Below are 20,531 nucleotides of genomic sequence, written 5' to 3'. Positions count from 1 at the left end.
CCTTTAGTTCAGCCAGACTTTACTTGCCTGTTCAGAGTTTGTTCTTAAGGCATAGTTTAGGGACTGACATTAATGAAAGCCAAATGTATTGTCGTTTTACTTAATGTATTCTTTGTTTGAGAGAATGAGTCATATGCAGAAATACAGCATATTTTTGTATGTTATCTCAGGCATACAGCACAATATCCTTCAATATGGTAGCACAAATACTTGTAGTCAAATTTTCGAAGATTTCATGTTTTTATCACGAAGTGAAATTAAGCTATATGTTATACTCCGGCTAGTTGTTTGCCGGTGTATCATCATCGGCATTATTTATTCTTACATTATAGGATATTACGCAAAGCTTTATTATGACAATTGGCACTAATTAATTACAGAAAAAAAATAGTTGGGTAGCGTAGTGTTGTTATACGGGTGGGACAATTATGCTTTCATCGCCGAAATTCTCAAACCGTTTATCTACGAAAAGAAGCAAGTTTTCGAAAAAGGATGAGTCCCTATCTCCCAGCCAGTAAGTTGATGTTTCGTTAAAGTGTAAGTGTATTTTTTGTGTTGTAACAAACCCTTCACTAGGTCATCGAAGAAGAGTAATGTTTTGTTATCTGTAACAAACAGTGTGGTGTCAAAAAGTCCAATGCTTTTGGCAGATGTGGTAACAACAGAGGATGTTTTAAATGAGGTAATTTTTTTCAATAGCATTGCCGATACAATATTAGGAATTATGATAACGGATTATGCTTCAATTTGTCTGTGGTTTTCATTAAATCTTGCAAATCCTGTTGCTATGCCAATCTATAAGAATATCGACCAACCTACTCAACAAGCGTCTGTGCGACCACAACTTTGCTACAACCTGAAGCAAAACAGCAACAATGCTTTTTTGTGTTGTATAATTTTAAGAATTGAAGATTCGAAAGCTGCGCAAGTAACCTAAATGTAGTATTTGCCATAACTTTAAAGATCTCTATAAGTGATTGATGGGTGCTAGTGCTGCCGGAGCTCACGTAACAATGAATGGTCCGGTCATTAGCAAGACGACATTCTTTATTGATACAATTTGTGTTTATCATTGCGCAGCGCTCCAGCACCTATAAAATTACTACCACTCCTTTGATTCAATATTATCGTTTTGGGGTGTAGGTTTAACGTTTGGACCACTTTAATTAAGTTTGAATCTTCATGAAATAAAATGTAACACTTAACCATACGAAAAAGTTATCAAGTACAGTCTTAAAACAGGCAATTATTCCATTTTGAAAATCAAATTATATCATTTTATTTTTGCGTGAACAACTGCAACATAAATGAACATCACATAGGCCCTTACAGGAAGTAAAATGGCATAGGTACCAATAAAACCTCAGGTGTAAAGTCAGGCGCCCATGTGAAAATAAAGAATGAAAAGGTGAGCATTAATTAAGCTTTGGGTGAAATGGCCTATATCTTAAATGCATCTTGGTGTGTAACTTGTAACATTGGCCTGTGTAAAGTACCTTTATATACTACATGTCCGCTAGGTTTAATACTAAAGGATCCAATTTTAAACGGAAATGTGAGTTAGACTTGATAAAATAGTACGGCCCGTTGAAACCTTTCATAGTTGGGCTTTGACCCCAGGTTACGAAAAAGAAACACGATGAAGGTAATCGTTCAACATGTCCATATATAGATACAGGACAGACATAAGGGAATGTTTTTAAATAAACCAGAGCTGTCGCCCCTATGTAATTGGACTCTAAATTCTAACCTATAAACACAACCCTAAATTTTAAACCAATTGCATATATCACCAACAATATGTTGAACAAAGGCAGAAACAAATTCAAATCGTAGGCCACACTGGTTAACTGTGATGGAAGTACTAAATGTGGATGTACGGCATTACACAACTTGTAGGAACGGTAGTCGACAGTTAAACATTTTCGTGCAATACCTGCAGGTAACAGGCTTATTTTTAGCACCTGAGACCATCAGGCGAACATGTGTAAAACGTTTTGTTGTCTGCGTTTAGAGCACGTTTCAAAACATATCAAGAAAAACTAATTTGAACAGATTTTGAGTACCAAACTATATAATTACAAACCGCAGAAGAAGGTGTGAGAAAAACGACGAAACTTTTTTGCACAATTCTGCCAAAGCACCATTCAGTGCAATTCTTAATTCTGTATACGTAACAGGAAGGCGCCAAGACCGCATCTAGGAAAATGATGATTTCCCGTCCAATTGATCACTCGCCTTACATTGCTGAGGATGTTTCATCGATGGAAAGACAATTTTCAGCAACGGATAAGGAAGCCCCACACAAAGGTTTTTAAAAAATTAGGCTGTTTACCATTGGCTATAAAACTTTTTTAGCTTATGGCGCATTACGAAAATAGAATAATATTCGCCGCCCACTTACTACAAAAATATTGTTCATTCAATTTTTTTTTATTCTGCTTTTAATGTGATGGTGTGTTTGTTACATCATATTAATCAGACCATTTTAAATATCACTATGACAACTTTGTGTCCACGCTTCTAGTTTTAGAAAAAATGTTTCGCTTTTTATAAAGCATTTTCAGTTCCATACAAACAAAATAAAACAGAAAAGACATAGTTAAATGCTAAAATGATAAAACGATAAAACTGGCCGAACAGTAGAAACCTCTGGCGCTAACATGCTGGACGGCACTCTGATCAGATGTAACGAGTGACCTACTTTTTCGCCTAGAACTTCATGTGTCTGCACGAAGGAATTACACATGGTACCCATATTTCAAACGTATTAGAAAAACATGCGGCTAATGACAGACGCTATTTTTTCCAGTACTGCGCGCTATTGTTTGCAGCAAATTTGAATTTTTTTACTTTTAGTTACGTTTAAATGTATTGAACCAAAAACAACCTTTGGCTCCCGTTCAAAAAATACGGGACAGAAGATAAATTTAGGCCAATAGAAGAACTTAAATACAACTGCGCGATTCGGTGGGTTATTGTACAAAGTTGGCTAGTTTTTTTTTATGTTTTGTAAGGACGCAGTTTTGTTTATTCATTCGACTCCAAAAGAAGTTGAACATCGCCTTGGTATGGATGTCTTGGAAATTTGTACAAATCATTTTATTTTTGCGTGAACGACTACACTGTATTTTAAGTATAAGTAAGGACAACGAGTCAGACGCCTACGTGTCCCAATGTCTTGGAAAGTTGTACTTCAATCGTCGAGAAAACGCGCTGTCCCCAGGGCATCTCACTTGATCAAAATTGACCTTCGATAAATAGTGTTTGGTAACATCTTATTTACTATTATGTTTCATAGCACAATACTACTGTCCTTTTTATTTACATGTATAAGAGATGGACGCAGCCAACACACCCTTTAAGTTTTTGAAAGTCCAAATGAAACGCAAACAGTCCAAATTGAAAATATTTATAGACCACAGTAGGCTATACATATATAAAAAATCTTATTATGCCTTTTGCTACACCAAACCCCTAAAGTACCCCTGCAGCCATTTTTATCATACCTAAGTGAAAAGTCTATGTGACAAATTCAGCAATATGAATATTTTGAAAATTGTGAAAACATTTTCGGAAAAATCGACACTTTAAAAATGGGAAACGCAGGCAGAAATTTCGTCGTGGTCAAAAAACGCGGCGGTGGCTTCATGAAAACTTCTCTATTATTTCTATGAAAGTCGATGACTCTAAAGGTGCACACCAAATAACATATTACCTCTAAAATACAAAGACTAAGTTTGCCGCGAACATTATATTAAGAGCGAAATGAAATTGATCAAGCAAATTACGTGGATTAAATAAAAATATTATTTCAAATAATATCATTAGCAATTATCAAGCATCTTCTGAGAACTTTCAGGTTGTTATATCTGTAAAAAAAATTTCGCACTGCGGTTTTTTGTTACAATAATTGTTTTTTAGACACAAATTATCACAAACCAAGTGAGACGTTTAAATTTCAACAATCACTTTCTGAAAAGAGAATGTAAGAAATTTTTGCTCAAAGCTACGACTTGGGAAAGCAGTGTTGATAACTGTACTTTTATCCACAAATAGAAAACACATAAAGACTGTCGATGTGGGTCGATGGGGTCAGGTGACATGCGAGGTTAAAGTAAACGTTGGAGCGCCGGTTCTGGCAATTTCGTCAACTGGTTCAGCACAGTTTGTTTCCTGTTGCTTTGATGGATGGATTCGCGTACATAATTTTAACACTGGACAAGTTGTTAGTTCTGTAAAAATATTTCCAGGAGTAGACAACAGACATGTAAGAAAGATCAACATTACGCAGAGTTTATTTTTTAATTATATGTAACCGTTTTTGCGTATTAGCTGGTAAACCTGTTTAGAAATTTCAAGCAGCTATGACCAAAAGGGGAGAGTTTGTGGTTGCAAGTGGTAATGCCGTAACCTTATGGTCAAATCAAGGAAGACTTCTGCATGAATATGGAAAAAACAACCTACGTTTTTGCAAGAATTTATCTTTAAACGAAGAAGGTTATAATGTGAATTTATAAATCAATTTGACATTTGGCGCATATGCTAATAATTCCATTTAAAAAAAGCTACGCATACTATTGCTCCAAGTATGTGTTCTATATGAACAAGACATAATGACAAAATAACTCAGCATGTCCTCAGGAATTATAGCCGTTACTGATGCGGACAATGACTCAGCAGCCATGATATCACTTGATGGAAACTGGCTTCACTTCTTTGGAAAAGAAACCGATTTATGCTGCCCAACTGGGATTGGTGTTTTATCCAATGGAGATGTAGCAGTTGCTGATTGGAAATGCAGAGTACAAGTAAATTAAATATCACTAACTTAAAAATGACACTTTAGCCTAAGTGACAGTAAATTATTTACCTCTTAGTTATTTGATCGACACGGACGCAAAAAATTGGAGTTTTCAGAAAGGGGCAAAGAGGACGGAAAGCTTGATCTGCCCTACGGATTAACCTGCGACTCAAAAGATAATATATTGGTTGCAGATTGGTGGAACAATCGGTAGGAGCATGTTTATTATATCTCTTTAAACTTAGGTTTCCGATTCAAGGAAATTTAACGTTTAGATAGGCAAATAACATTTATAGTTTGAAATAATAAACTTACTGTTTTTTTTTTATTTATCTGCGAATAGTTCAGTATAAAAAAATATGCAGTGTTGAAAAAATTTGTATGTTGATAAATCCAATGTTGACAATAGAGCCAACCAACAAAATATAAGTTTCTAACACTCAAAAAGATAAAACAAATGAAATCCAACAAACTATAAACTCAGTTTAAATTCATAAAAAGGACCAAATCAAAAAAATTTCATCAACAGATAGTGTCACTGCATGCCATAATCCCCATGTCACGAAGTCGTTTGCCGCCGCGCAAAACTGTATACGCCTGTAACAGAAGCAGAGGGCCATGCAAAGCAGACGTTTAAAATGGACAAAGCAAATCTAAACAGTAATAAAGCTAATAAATTTCTGAGATTAGAATTGGTTATGCCAAACTCACCCAATCGTTGCTATCGCACAGATACAATTGACAAAATTAACAAAAATGTTTACGGCAAACGTATAAACATGTTTGTTCTTGACTTCGTTTGCGCCTTGCAGTTAAATAAGATTGTCTGGCCACGTGAAACAAGCATTCCTAACTGCATCCTCAACAAGCCTAACGAGACGACATTGTCCAGACATTAATACGGCAATGAAACGACTGTGCTCAACCAACCAAGCACCTGCACTAGAATGTCGCTGATACCAGCGGTCTTAAAAAAACAACTGTAACAAAATAAGTCACTTGATAGGGCGGAAAACGTTTGAACTACTAATAATGATAAATTAAAAGCCAATTAAATCACGAATCGCCACTAATGTTTCCCAACCTTGGTTTCCGTGGACCACCAAGAGATCCGTGTGGTAATTTCATGCAAATTTAAAGTTTGGTTTTTAATCTAATTTTTTTCTGGCTATTTCGTCACACCCATTCGTATTTAAGAGAAATACACCACTTTGTTTGTTATAAGTGCATCAGGTAAATGTTATGTGGTTGTCCACAGACCTCAATATTTCATAAAAAGTCTAACTAATCAATATATTACAACAAAATCGTTATTTTGTATAGGATATCTGTCTTCAATTGCAGAGGACAATTTATAAAGCATATTCTTGCACAATCTGACGGAATAAAAATGCCTACGCACGTTTGCTTGCAGAAGAATGGAAATACACTTGCCATCTTAGAATTTGGGAGCTGTGAGATAAAACTGTTCAATTTTTTTGTAAAATGACGAACTGCAAGCCCTTTACTACAAGACTTATCTTATGTACCAAAATACGTTTGTATACCAAATTATGTCCAATATTTTAATTTTGAATGGTATGTCCAAAACTTTTGATGTGAAAATTAAATGATACTTAAAATTTCATAATTGTTACCAGAACAAATGACGAAAGAACCTCGCAAAACTATATATAAAATGAATTAAATTAGTTAGTTTAGTTTTATGTTGAACCAAGTGTAGATCAGTCAGCGGTTTTCAACTTGTGGGTCGTAACACCCGCGGGGCCGTGAGGTTCGCTAGTTTTACAATATTCATCATAAACATCTTTTTGACGCAACAACCTTTTATAAGCACTATGTTTCAAATACATTTTTGAGTGATGGTCAAGCATATAACCTATGGGGCCTGAAGAAGTTTTGTCCAAAGAGAAGTTTTCGAGGTACAGTTCAGATGTGGGAAAGGTGTAGAGTAATAGTTGTTTACTAAAAGAGATCACTTGCGGAAAACCACAAACAACGAAGGGCCAAAAATTAAGTTTGTAGTAAACTTTGTGTTGTAGAACACGGTAAACTCGTGATCGAGAATAATACGATAAATTCCTTACACAGAATACAAGTTTTGCTTCTTGAACCCTTTGCTATTGTCAAAAACGTTTTAGTTTGATTCTTTAAAGGGGTCACACTGTAATGTTACACCACTCTGAGTTACCGTTGAAATGTGTTATTGGACCCATCAACGCAACAAAACGCTATACATTATTTTTTTTATGCAAAAAAGTATAATGTCTATTGTTCCATTTAAAATACATATATTTTACCGTACATAAATAGGTTATGCATTGCTAATAAGATATAATTTTTTAGTTTGATGTTTTTTGACTTAAATGCCACCAACTTAATCCCAAAATTTATCTCTGTAAAAATGGTGCTTTTAACATAATGCAGTCGAAAAGGATTGTATTTAATCCGCTTATCTCTTTTACCCACTCCATTTTTGTAAAGCCGTCCTGTTATTACAAATGAATTCCTCGCTGCCGCCGCACGCAAATCATTACAGGTCCAGCTGGTATGAATGTATGGTGCACATGCATCGCAATTATTGTGAAATAAATAGGATACTTTTGTACAGCGATAAATCAAGGTAGGAAGTTTAAAGTGAAAGCGTGAAGTGATTGTGAAACTGCAATGGCACATTAGAAGCACGCATTTTGGAAAAGAAAAGGTGTTCTGATCCAATCTTCATGGATTCTCGTCAGATGTACATTGCTCTGGTGTTCTTATTAATTTATTTAAAACTACCTTTTGCAAGCTCAAGGAACATCGTCATTGGTCTTTTGGTGGACCTTTCCATTTCCCAACAAGACAATGGCCAAGATTTAAAAGTTGATTCTTATTTGCAAGCAGATGAAATTGCTCACGAGTCTTCAAATTGGATTATAGATGGGCCACAAGACCTGCCAAAAATGTTTCAAGCTGTTAAACAGAAATTTAAAGAATATTCAAATCAATCAGCGACGACGTTTACCTTTCGTCAAATACCTTTTAGCCCTGGGGCTTCTTTAAAAACCATTATCAGTTTACTGTACGAAAACAAAGATGTTTGTGATGCAATAATATTTGGGTTTTTTACTGAAGCTCGACAGTCCGCAAACTTCCGACGCAGAAAGCTTTTATGTGACGCTGTTGATGCTTTGGTTACTGAATTAAATATTCCAACATTCTCTTGGGCTTGTGTTTTTCAACAGTATTCTGCAAACACTTCTTTGATGCTAAGCTTGTTGCCTTCTGCTGAAACTATTGGGAGATCAGTTACTAGTACTTTACATCACCTGAAATGGAGAAAAATTGCTATTTTAACGACCGCTTGGCCGGACGAGTGGAGCTTTGTATGTGACGAAATAGAGAAACAGATAATGTCCTCAAACCACTTTGATGTACAATATTACAAAAGGTTTCCAAGACAAAATATTACAGTGCACTCAAACACAAAGTATTTTGAACAAACGTGGCGCGAACTTCGTCGTGCACAAGCCTCAGGTAACGTTGTGATTATAACTGCTATTTCTTTATAATTATTCTCCATTGTTGTAAATATTGCGTTTTAGCGGTTCTCATTTGCGTCCCACAAGAAACGAGAGAGGAAACCAAAACAAGTTTTCTGGACGCCTTACTTATCAGTGCATATGAAGTCGATGAAGAACATGCGCGTACGAGGGCATTTGTTGTAGTTGACTGGAAAGGAACTCAACAAGAACACATATTAAATGCTAAACAAAATACCAACACTGTACTCAAATCTAGACGAAGTGTTTCCAAAACTATGGATTCCTCATTAAGTTTCACAAACTTGATTATAGAAGCTAACTTTACGAGAAAAGTCAAAACTAGTCAAGATTATCAAGATGGCAATCAAAGATTTTCCCAAAACTTCGCGGAAAATATGAAAGTTCCAGTAACTATTACAAAACGGTCCACACAGAATGAAGTTTACACAATGAATAACGATGTCGCACATTCCATTATTTACGAAAATGTTCTCACAATATCGCCATCACTGCCGCATCAATCTTTGATTCTGGAAGCAAACGATGTATTTAAGTATGACACCTTCTATTTTATGGATTCGCTACTTTTAGCTATGAGCGCATTTTATGAGACCAAGCGCATACATGGGAATGAGAAACTAACAAATGGAAGGTTAGTCCAAAAGTTATAACCTACCATTTTAATAAACATGTACGAGACTAAAAATTGTAAATGTGGTATTTCACCGTAGTTGCTGCAACAAACCACATTCTTTTGCAGATTTCTCATAGAAAGAGCATCACAACTACACATTACTAATGGACATACTGGAAATATTTGCTACACAGATTCACAAGAAAGAACCATGAACTTCACAGTTTGGGACGTAATTGAAAATAGTGGTATGTGGAGGCCTATAATTTAGCTCGGTTTAAAAAATACCCGGTCAATATGTTGTTGATGTTGTCCTTTAGTTGTTCTAATTCTTCCTTAATTATAGGGCTATCAATGACACCGGTTTTAATAATCAACGCAACTTGGAGCGACACAACATTTTTTGAAGTAAGTAAAATAAATGAAAATTTGTCAGTCATTTTATTTTTGTTGGAATACTTGAGAAGTTAATATAGTTTAAAATGGTTTCAAAACCCTTCAAAATTTTCACTTCATAATATGCAATTTTTCTGGTATTTGTAAGTTAACTACACTCAGTCCGTAAAGTAAGAAAACCAATGAAGGCAGATTGAATTGATTGCATGTAAACCACTGGCTTTTTTCCTCGTAGGTTTTATTGTGCTTTAAACTCTTTAAAAAAATGAAAAAAAACCTTTCCGAACTTGGCCGAAACCATATTGCGCTGATTAAAAAAAATAAAATATAAACATTAAACCCTTTTTTAATTGACTTATTTTTGGCCATGTTTGCAATTTTATTAGGTGCTATTTGAAATGCCATCAGAAACTTATAAACTTAAGAATTTTAACCGATTATGTCTTACATAGGTAAGACCTATCAATGAGATTAAGTGGTCGCTAAATGGTAAGCCGGCGACAGACACTTGTGATACTATGTCTTTTCTGTGTCACGTCACTTCAAACGGATTTCAAACGCAAGACTTCGTTGTTGTTTTGTTCTGTGGAACCGGCTTGTATATGATGATATATGGTGCATATTTGTTTTTACGGTAAGACACCATGGACAAAAATTAAGATACCAAATTGATTTACGTACCTTGATGCATTTATCCAGAAAGAAAAAAGAATGGCAAGTTTTATTACGCGGACCAAATAAGCTCTTTTTGACCGACAATGATTTAAAATTTCTCACAGTTTCAAACCGGTAATTTGGATTTTAACTCACATAGAATATAAGGCCTAACAACTTTTTAACTATAAAGCAGGCCATTTGCAAGTGACTCATGTCGGGAAATTAGTCCACATGTTTCTGGAATTGGAAGCATAATCACATTAGCAGATCAAAATGGTTTCAATGAAGATGTTAACCTAGCATTGTTGAAGGTATATTAACATTGAGCCATGCGTATGCATGTATAGTTTTTCGCAACCTAACAGTTTATTTATACAGGGTGAATATGTATTTCTCAAACGATTGTGTGGCCCGGCACGTGAAATACGGAAATCAACGCGTGATTGCCTTAAACAAGTGGGTGACTGAATACACGAGTTTTGTTCTTTTATGCAACCTTTGTAGGTTTAAACAAAACAAATAAATGGTGATATAATGTTTTATTTGGCTGCCATAATTCAAAACAAAGCGCGAATGCAACGAGCGTGTAATAGGCTTTTCCCATTGTTCACACATGGGTTGTTTCTACTAATCCAACATGTGTTCTCGTATGGATCAAAGGATTAGTGTTGGAGAAAAGAGACGACCATATGCTACACTTCTGTGGGCACATGGAAACTTCTGTTTTAAGTATTTATAATGAAGTAATAATATGTTAGATAAAAGACCTCCGGAACGAAAACCTTTGCGTTGTGCATGGCCTTTACTCTAACAAAACTTTTACCTGCTTGGTTACCGAATATGGGCATAGAAGAAGCCTAAAGGAACTAATTGAGAATCGTGACTGTGAACTCAATTGGACCTTCAAAGTGTCACTGTTACACGATCTTGTTCGAGTGAGTAAAATGATCGTTAATTTGGTAAATCCCAATTTTTACACGTAATTTTAATTAGGCCTTGCTGTATTGTGACATTGTAACTTACAGTCAAACATTTTTCCGCAATGACCAGTTTAAATGTACATGCAAAACTCCAGCGTGCTATGCATTAATTTTCAAATAACGGAGCAGGGGATGAAATATCTTCACTCAAGCCCCATCCATTGCCATGGCCGATTAAAATCACGAAATTGTGTGGTTGATGGAAGATTTGTTCTCAAAATAACGGATTATGGAGTAAACAGACTGCAAAATAGTATGGGAGTAAGTGCAGAGATAAACAACGACCCAAAAGGTACGGATTGCCAATAAAACACATGTCGTTTTTATTTGTATGATATTTTGCTTTAGATCTTTTATGGACCGCCCCTGAATTACTAAACGATCCGACACTTCGCCTAATTGGAACACAAAAAGGGGACTCTTACAGTTTTTCAATAATTTGTCAGGTAAAATTTTGTGTTTAAGTTTAAATTGCACCTTTATCCATCATATCTTTTGTCAAGGAATTAATTTTGCGCGAAGATCCCTTTTCTATGGTCAACTTGCCCGCAGAGGAAATAATTGAAAAACTTAAAAAAGCACCACCACTGATTCGGTAACGAAGCTGCTCGATTGTGGTAACACTTGCATTTTTTGTAATTTCTCACAATGACCCTGTAACCAGACCCTCTGTTCATGCGGACGCTGCTCCGATTGAAATAATTCAAATTATGAAACAATGTTGGCAAGAACAACCAGAACTTCGCTTGACGTTTAGGTACAGGAGTATATTTTTTCAATATTTTTTGGTGCCAATTTACAACATCAACCACCAGTGAAAACTAAAAATATGTGTAAACCACCGGGAAACATGATAAATACTAATCTGATGCTTTCTTTTCAAGTAAACATACATCTTTCTATAAAAAAGAATTTTCTGACGTTTTCGTCTGACTGGGCTTCCTTAGAGAATATGTTTTGTTACTTTTTACCGAAGTAACAAACAGATGAAGAATTTATCAACGACCATGTTTAAACCATGAGAGTTGTTTTAGTGCTGTACATTCCGAAATCAAACGCATGAACCGAGGAAAGAAGCACAACATTGTTGAAGATATGATGAAACAGTTGGAAGACTACAGCAGTCATCTGGAAGAGCTAGTAAATGAAAGAACAGTTGAACTTAAAGAGGAAAAAAAGAAAACTGAGCAACTGTTGATGAGAATGTTACCACCGTTAGTGTCCCAATGTGTAATGCATTTACTAAACTGTTACTATCGAAAGAAATACTTTACAGTTCCGTTGCAAAGTTGTTGATGGCCAATCAGAAAATAGTTCCAGAAACATTTGACAACTGCACCATATATTTTAGCGATATTTGTGGTTTTACAACGATAGCCCATGCAAGCTCCCCCATGCAGGTGACGTGTTGTTGCTTAGATTAGAGCGAATCTTATAATTGCAAACATGTAACATGCTGCATTTCTTTGGTAACTTAAACAGTTAAACTATTTTTTTGCAGGTTGTAGATTTTCTTAATGATTTGTACACATGTTTTGATGCTATCATTGAAAGGTATGAGCTCTACAAAGTCGAAACAATAGGAGATGCTTATATGGTATCTTCTGGAATTCCTAAGGTATTATTTGTTTACTTAATCCCCATACTTGGTGATTAACATTTGGTCCAATGAATGTCTAAAATATTTCACAAACGTATACGATAATTCTATGCTTCAGGTAATTGGTGAACGACATGCCGAAGAAGCCGCACTAATGGCTTTAGATATCATGAGTGCAACTACAACATTCCGCATTCGACACCTTCCGGAAGTTGACGTTCGGATTCGAATCGGAATGCATTCTGGTAAAAAAACTAATCATGGGCATTGTTTCAAACAACAATAAAAGCAAACGTTTGTTTTAGGTCCGGCTGTAGCTGGTGTCGTAGGCCTTACGATGCCAAGATACTGCTTGTTTGGTGATACAATAAACACCGCCTCCAGACTTGAAACCACTGGAATTCGTAAGAATTAAAAAAAAACATATTTTTAATGTATGTGACAATTTTGTTTTGTACGACAGCAAGCCGAATTCACATTAGCTCAGACACTAAGCTGTTTCTGGATAATAGTGAAAACGAATTTAGTCTACAGAAACGTGGAACTATCGAGCTAAAAGTAAGATGCAGTTTTACCACGCCTAAAGCGTGTGTTTAAAAATTTTGATATCAGAAATTGTGTAAAAGGGACGAGGAAAAATGGAAACTTGGTGGTTGCTTGGCATGAAGGGATTTACAAAACCCCTTCCCAATCCCGGAGACATCAATGCACCTAATCATGGAATAAAACTCGACAAACTGTCGGCGCCATCAGTCAACCAGTCCACCAACAATTCTAAAGTTTGTAACCTCATTTTTACGAGAAACCGTGATTAAGCGAACAAATAACGTGATAGCATAGCTCAAAACTAATCTTGAATCCTCTCATTAACTTCGGCGTCTGAAGTTGAATGCATCATCTTTGTGACATCAACGCCATAACAAAGCACTACAAAATAATCGCGGATTTTAAACATAACCAGTAAACTTAAAAGAACAAGAATGTATTAAAAGTCCCTGCAATTTCTAACATAAAAATTTATTGTAATTCACTTTATACTGTTAAATACTGAATTTAGAATTACTGTGCTTTGGATTTGTCTGCTTCGGAACATGTTGACTGCAAACCTCATTTAATGAGGTAAGTATATATCTTAACATCCGTATAACGATTTCAACATCATAACTTGCTTCAAGCACTAGAGCAATCAACAATCCGGTTTCCAGTCGAAGAGGTTCATCATTTGTCATACCAACCCCTTTGGCATTGATTCCTGAACTTGTGTCCAAAACGCGTTATAAACCACCAAAATATGGAGATGAATCAATTTTAGTTGATAACGCAAAAAATCAACGTCGCTCACTTCAAGCAATATCAGGAAATAGCCGAACAACGTCTGTTGCACCAATGTGTTTGTATTCGAATTATGAAAAGTTGTAGCTTCTTAATATTTCTGCAGTCATGAATGTCAGCATTGGATGATGTTATCGCATTCGTGTTTACATTTGCAAACATTTCCTTTCAAATACAACAAGATCCATTTTGCACACATTTATGTTTCTAGAATTATTAAAAAGTAGCCTATATCTCCATGAAAAGTATAAAATGTGTTGCAGCGGACTTCAATTGTTTTTAAATTACATGGCCAAGCTACTTTGTGGAGAGCTGCTTGGATATAGCATACTGATTGAGTGTATTTATCTATGCGTTATTTTTTTGACCTGATTCAGATTGACGTGCAAAGTAATTTTTCGATATTAAAACTTGCAGTGTTACATTTGAGACGATGTTTTTTGAGTAAAAACTTTGTTGGTACTGTCAAAGTGATTGAAACTTTATATTCAAACGTTGTTTATGCACTTTGTTACACCGGTTCAGCCGTTGCGGAAACGAAAAAGAATATTGTTTTGAAACAGTTCTTTTCATCGTTCGATCGAAGTCTTGTTTCTGTCAAACTAGCGTAGACAAGTGAACATGATATCAGCACTAAAGTAGAGTAACTTCATATGTGAGCATTCATGACCAGTCACATACGTTGTGGTTACACCGGCAACATACCATATCTCACTTAAAACAACTACGCTTTTATAGTCATTTGAAAATCGAATTTAAACAAAATCTTAATAGAAAACGACTTGTGACAAGCCCTGGCCATTCCCTACACTTCATAAAAAATTCTGATCGAAAAAGTCAATTAATCAGTTAAACCAACATTTCAAATTTGTATGTGTACATTTATATATCAGGTACAGTTAATCAAAAAACAGCAATTGTTGGTTTAATGTATTTTTACCATACATTTTCTTGAATGAGCAACCCAAAGCGTTGGAACATCCTGTGAAAGGCCTCATATACGACAAATGGCCATGCTCCCTTTCAGAAAGCCACAATGTTGATTTTGCGTCGAATTCGATTTCCGTTATATGTGAAATAAACTGTAACGTGCATTTTTAGCGGGTCGACGGCTCAACACGCCACTCAGCAGTTTAGTTAGCCTTTAGCATAAATGTGTTAAAAACGCGCTCCCAATTCTCCCAGACAGTCGCCAAGTCCGCAGAACATACACACGCTTGTATTCAGTGAATTAATGACGGGCGCAACATCAACGCGCCGAAACAGGAGCGGTTTCTATAAAACACAAAGAAACACAATCGTGCTTACAGTTTGCAGACATGGCAAATACTAGTACACTTATCAAACTGTTTTGCGACCGATTTATACGCAAATATAGACTGCCCATTGTGAGATCCATATTAGTTGCATTAACAAAATGCCAGTAAAACTTTCTAATTGTCACAAATCCCAGCTAACAGCCAAAAACCATTACCCACGCACGCTTGCAACTAGTCCTTAATTCAAATAGAATCTTAGTTAAAACACGTGACAAATATTTGCAACGCAAAGAACAAGCAAACATAACCAGCCTTTGTTCACGCAATAATGACAGTTGCGCCAAACATGGAAAACACAACAGAAAAGAATTAACGACCTTTGGTTTGGGAATCTACATAAACAAAAAAACGTCTGTTAAAACTTACTGTCCGGGCTATTCCAAGTCATGTTCAATGTTACCCCGGTACCGGTATTTTTTGCTTTTGTACATCCATGCTCGCATAGAAAGCTGCATGCGAAGCTTTCGCTCGCAAAATACCGACTGGCGAGTATGCAATGTCATTATACAGGTAAATGCCTTAATGATGCTGGCGCATGAGTCTCGATAGATAGCCTATGTCTGTCCTGATATGTTCTGCCTCGACTGGTCAAACAATCAGATCCTTGCAAGTTCTCCGGATAAAATTTTTATTCATACACGTCAATAGGCTCCACATAACAGCACATAACGGTGTCTTCGTCTGCGGTTGAATTGTAGATTATTTCGATCTTGATTTAATTTAGATAAATAGAACAGAGCTGTAGGCTGATTCGATTAGAATGATGAATGTTGATTCCGAAATAGAATGTTGTTTCCAAAATATAATGTTGTTTCTAAAATAGAATGAAGTTATAAGGCATAGCGCCCACTACAAGATGTAATATCTTAATGACTATTTTAGTTCAGAAAGAATGATACTTCCGACAAACATGTTTGAAACGCTAGTTTAACCATATTACGATGAACCGGGGAAATCCGCCCGTCCGTGACGTGGTTAAAGTATCTGTGGAGTATTTATGCTTGGGTATCTGGAAGCTTATTGGTTGATTTAGTCACGTGATGATATGCAACACTAGGGATAATATAATACAATCTTCCATAACTTTCTGGTGGAAGGTTCTGGCATATATTTTTATTTCGTGTGTGCCTAATATATTCTTAAACAAGATTAAGTCTAAAATTACATTGATTTACTACTTTTTATGAAAGTTTATATAAAGTAGGTACAGTATAATGTACACAAGGCGCCCAACCGGTTTGGGCAAAGGGCCTCATGCGGTTTTGAAATAACTTCGCCGACCACCTAATGGGGAGATTTGGCCTTATTCCTTATTTTTCTTACCAGATCGTGCAAATAGTCTTGCAAACAAAATCACCATTACAAAATTACCAGTGCCGATAATATTTGTGTTATCCAGAGCCTTGCAATTTTTAAAAAAATATGGCAATCCGTCAAGAAACAGCGAAGATATGTCCGTTTAAATTTGAAGTGTTGTCATATGTGATAAACAAGTTTGTCCACTTGGAGAATGGAGCGGAGGCACGTAGCCGCGCGTGTTCTGTGTGATTGTGTTGTTTAATAGAAGGATGATTGTTGATTAAGAGGTGCGGTTAAGAGTCGTTGTTCTATAAACTATAGGCTAGGGACACGTAAGGGAATCCTCTGCTGTTTGTCAAAAAGACGCTGGTCGACAAAACTTTTTTTCCAGTCGACAAAACTTCAAACGCACATAACTCTGCCGTTACCTGTTGGATTTCGATAATTTTTTTGGCAAGATGCAAAGATTGACACAAAATTTATAAAAATGTAAAAAAAAAAAACGATTTTTGTAACGCATATTAATAAGCATTGTCATAAATTGGCCATAACGTTTTTCATAGGTTGACAGGAAAGATAATTTTACCACTGTTGGAAAGCCTTTTAAAATCCCTTAACAGCGATACCTAACTTGTGCTCGATTTCGTAAGGGAAATGTTTACTGGCCGAATATTAATTATGACCGTCATAAAAAAAATCAGTCTTTGTAACTTTGGCTACAGTTTGAAAGGACAATTCTACCACCATTGCAAAGCTTACACAAATACCTTTCCAACGATGCTAAGTTGTCTTCTCCTTCGCGGGGGAAATATGTTTATTGTTCATAAACACGGCCCCAAAAAAACAGTTTTTCTATCATAACTTTTTTTTGTAGGCACAGCAGGAAATATAATTTTACCACCATTGCAAAGCTCATTGAAAAACCTTTCCAACGATACCAAACTTGTCTTCTCATTCGTGGGGGAAATATGTTTACTGACCAAATATTGTTCATAACGACGGCCCCAAAAAAACAGTTTTTCGATCATAACTTTTTTTCTATGCACAGCAGGAAAAATAATTTCCCCACCATTGCAAAGCTCATTGAAAAACCTTTCCAACGATACCAAATATGTCTTCTGGTTCACGGGGGCTATATGCTTACCGGCCGAATATTATTCATAACCACGGCCCCCAAAAATCAGTTTTTCGATCATAACTTTTTTCTAGGCACAGCAGGAAAAATAATTTCACCACAAGCACTACGGAACACACAAAAACCTTCTGTAGGCCGCATCTCTGTATTTCTATGGAAAAGACTGCCCTTCTCCAACTCTGTCCTGCGTAACAGAGTAAAATTATGTGTAACAATGCAATGGGTCATGCATGGGCGCCAGTGTTTTGGTTGAATGAGCGCAGATGAACAGGCTGTTGCTAGGGCGATTTTCAGCGTGTTTGGGGCAGTTTTACTATGGATTTCAGGGTTATTAGTCAGGCAGTAAATTGGTAGAGGGTGCTGTTGAACATGTAGCTGAAAAACTACCCAAATATTGAGGTAGATTTTGTGCAAATATGAATCACAGAAAGTATGGTCAATTTGTGATTTTCTGTTATTCCCGACCCTTGACTAGGAATTCTGGCCAAATTTATAATCGAGATAACTACTTTAACTGCTCCCCGGGGACATTTTGACCCTCTGTTGGCCAAAAAAGCAGAAAAAAGTGTAGGTTTGTTTTGTGAAAAAATGAATCACAGAAAGTACCCTCCATTTGCGATTAAGTGAAGCCACAAACCCTCCTCTACACAATTCATCAAGAATTAGATGTCTTGTAACTGTTTTGGGGCCCCCAGGGCTGTTTGTACCCCCCCCCCCCCCCCCCCCACCTAGGACTGACAATTTAGCAGTTAGGCTTTGCAAACCCCCCCAATGTGCTGTCTTAATGCAGCTGCAATCAATTTTTTTTCTGTTCAGCAATAGTAGTCCCCCTTCATGAGTCATCAGACCCGGCAATTGTTTTTGGCAAACAAGAGAAACTGTAACCAGGTGCACAATGACAAATGACTTGTAAAACTCAATTTTTAGGATTTAATTGTGAGATGCGGCCTGTAAATAACCTTATTATTCTGACAAACGAAGAATCTTGGGGACTGTTGAGTAAAAGATGTGGATATCTGAATTTACGCTTGGAATATGAAATGATTATGATGTCACACCATAGACAAAGTTACAAGTAAAAGACTGATTTATTTCATGACGGTCATAATTAATATTCGGTCGGTAAACATATTTCCCGCACGAATGAGAAGACAAGTTTGGTATCTGTAACGTCTACTTCAGTGCTCCTGGTGGGCACAGACGACCACTCAGGTGCTTCAATGATATTCAAAAACGCGCCTGCCAGGTCCCAACTGCAGGCTTCTTCCCACTAACACTCCAACAAGGTTCCAACAGTTTATTTGCAAGCCCTTGCTGGCTTCAATTAGCAGGATGTAGTTACTTCAACATGATTAAGATGGATAAACTTGCGGGCGGTTTTCTACAGGAAATATCAGGCCATAAGCACAGGAGAAAAATGCCGAAACGTTTGGACCAGGGCTTTAAAACAGTTAGGCCTATTTGACGAGGAATCAAGTCAAACTGCAAGTAACCAAATACACTTTAGACCAGGCATATTGTCACAACAAAGGGTTTAACAATACAAGAGAATGGTTATTGGCATAATGTTGACAAGATACACAAGCAAATAAAACAACACTTACCAAAACAACTTGGGTCTCGAATTACTGGCAGACTTTATGTGCACAGCAATAAGAAACAGGTTACACAATATTTAACCAACAATTTACTTAATTTTCCTGAAAAACAAACGACAACAGTTTCCCAGACACACGAAACTAACTACAGACGTTTTCAGCAAACTTGTCGAACACGAGGCGCGAAACTATCCACAAGAAGGCGCTGTTTATACTGAAATTTACATTTTGGGGAGACGGTAGACAAAACAGTAATTTACGATGTAACAGTATCAATGGAAAGGTTTTTCAATGAGCTTTGCAATGGTGGTGAAATTATTTTTCCTGCTGTGCCTAGAAAAATAGTTAGGATCGAAAAACCGTTTTTTGGGGCCGTCGTATTGAAAAATATTCGGACGGTAAACATATAGCCCCCTCGAATGAGAAGACAAGTTTGGTATCGTTGGAAAGGTATTTATGCAAGCTTTGCAATGGTGGTAGAACTGTCTTTCCTGTCAAACTGTAGCCAAAGTTACAAGTAAAAGACTGATTTTTTTATGACGGTCATAATTAATATTCGGCTGGTAAACATATTTCCCCCACGAAATTGCGCACAAGTTAGGTATCGCTGTAAAGGGATTTTAAAGGGCTTTCCAACGGTGGGAAAACTATCTTTCCTGTCGACAATTTATGACAATGCATGCTTATTAATATGCATTACAAAAATCGTTCGAAATTGTTATTTTTTTACATTTCAATAAATTTTGTGTCAATCAATGCATAATGCCAAAAAAATAATTGAAATCTCACGAGTAACGGCAGAGTTATGTGCGTTTGAAGTTTTGTCGACTGGAAAAAAGGTTTTGTCGGGTCTCGTGTACTTTTAGCACAACAACTAATATCTCAGCTATCCCTAGCACTACAAATCTGAAACTTCACACAAATGTTAAATGACACATTACGAGTCACCATAGCAAAAATGACGTATCACCTATGACGTAACGAAATTTACAAGACTTCGCTTTATAGGAGAAACAGGGATTGACGTCTGACGGTTTGAATGTGCTGGCGCCGGCGGTGACTTTAAACAAACTGCGGTTAATTTAAGCAGTTTCGTGTGCTAAAATGTACCGAAAATCCGCGCAATATCAATTAGCTAATGCATTGACATGAAGAAATACGTTGCGCTCGTCCGCGCAATTAAGAGAAAATTGCCATCGCCGAAAAAATCCTCCACACAAAAATCAAACTTTCCAATCTGCACTCTATGT

At 36.4% G+C, this 20,531-nt stretch overlaps 2 protein-coding genes across 2 annotated transcripts; both read left to right on the top strand.

The window, feature by feature from the left end:
- Positions 1-378: 378 nt before the first annotated feature.
- Positions 379-6,293, top strand: LOC145902914 (uncharacterized). The gene is made up of 9 exons (XM_082991003.1): positions 379-514; positions 577-682; positions 2,181-2,310; positions 3,925-3,988; positions 4,060-4,270; positions 4,353-4,500; positions 4,645-4,811; positions 4,881-5,014; positions 6,128-6,293. The coding sequence occupies exons 1-9, from the start codon at positions 429-431 to the stop codon at positions 6,291-6,293; spliced, it is 1,212 nt and encodes a 403-aa protein (XP_082847129.1). The 5' UTR covers positions 379-428.
- A 392-nt stretch (positions 6,294-6,685) lies between these two features.
- On the top strand, positions 6,686-14,017 carry LOC145902913 (atrial natriuretic peptide receptor 1-like). Its single transcript, XM_082991002.1, has 24 exons — positions 6,686-6,726; positions 7,289-7,352; positions 7,504-8,323; positions 8,392-8,983; positions 9,092-9,213; positions 9,312-9,373; positions 9,814-9,995; positions 10,061-10,150; positions 10,212-10,329; positions 10,397-10,474; positions 10,777-10,953; positions 11,128-11,290; positions 11,347-11,444; positions 11,502-11,593; positions 11,663-11,755; positions 12,033-12,212; positions 12,275-12,398; positions 12,500-12,616; positions 12,717-12,843; positions 12,904-13,002; positions 13,062-13,156; positions 13,225-13,377; positions 13,656-13,717; positions 13,774-14,017. The coding sequence occupies exons 1-24, from the start codon at positions 6,686-6,688 to the stop codon at positions 14,015-14,017; spliced, it is 3,993 nt and encodes a 1,330-aa protein (XP_082847128.1).
- Positions 14,018-20,531: the final 6,514 nt, after the last annotated feature.

Source organism: Ascidia mentula, chromosome 5 (assembly GCF_947561715.1).
Source record: "Ascidia mentula chromosome 5, kaAscMent1.1, whole genome shotgun sequence".
Taxonomy (NCBI): Eukaryota; Metazoa; Chordata; class Ascidiacea; order Phlebobranchia; family Ascidiidae; genus Ascidia; species Ascidia mentula.
Note: the sequence above shows the minus strand (reverse complement) of the source record. Positions and strands in the feature narration are given on the sequence as shown.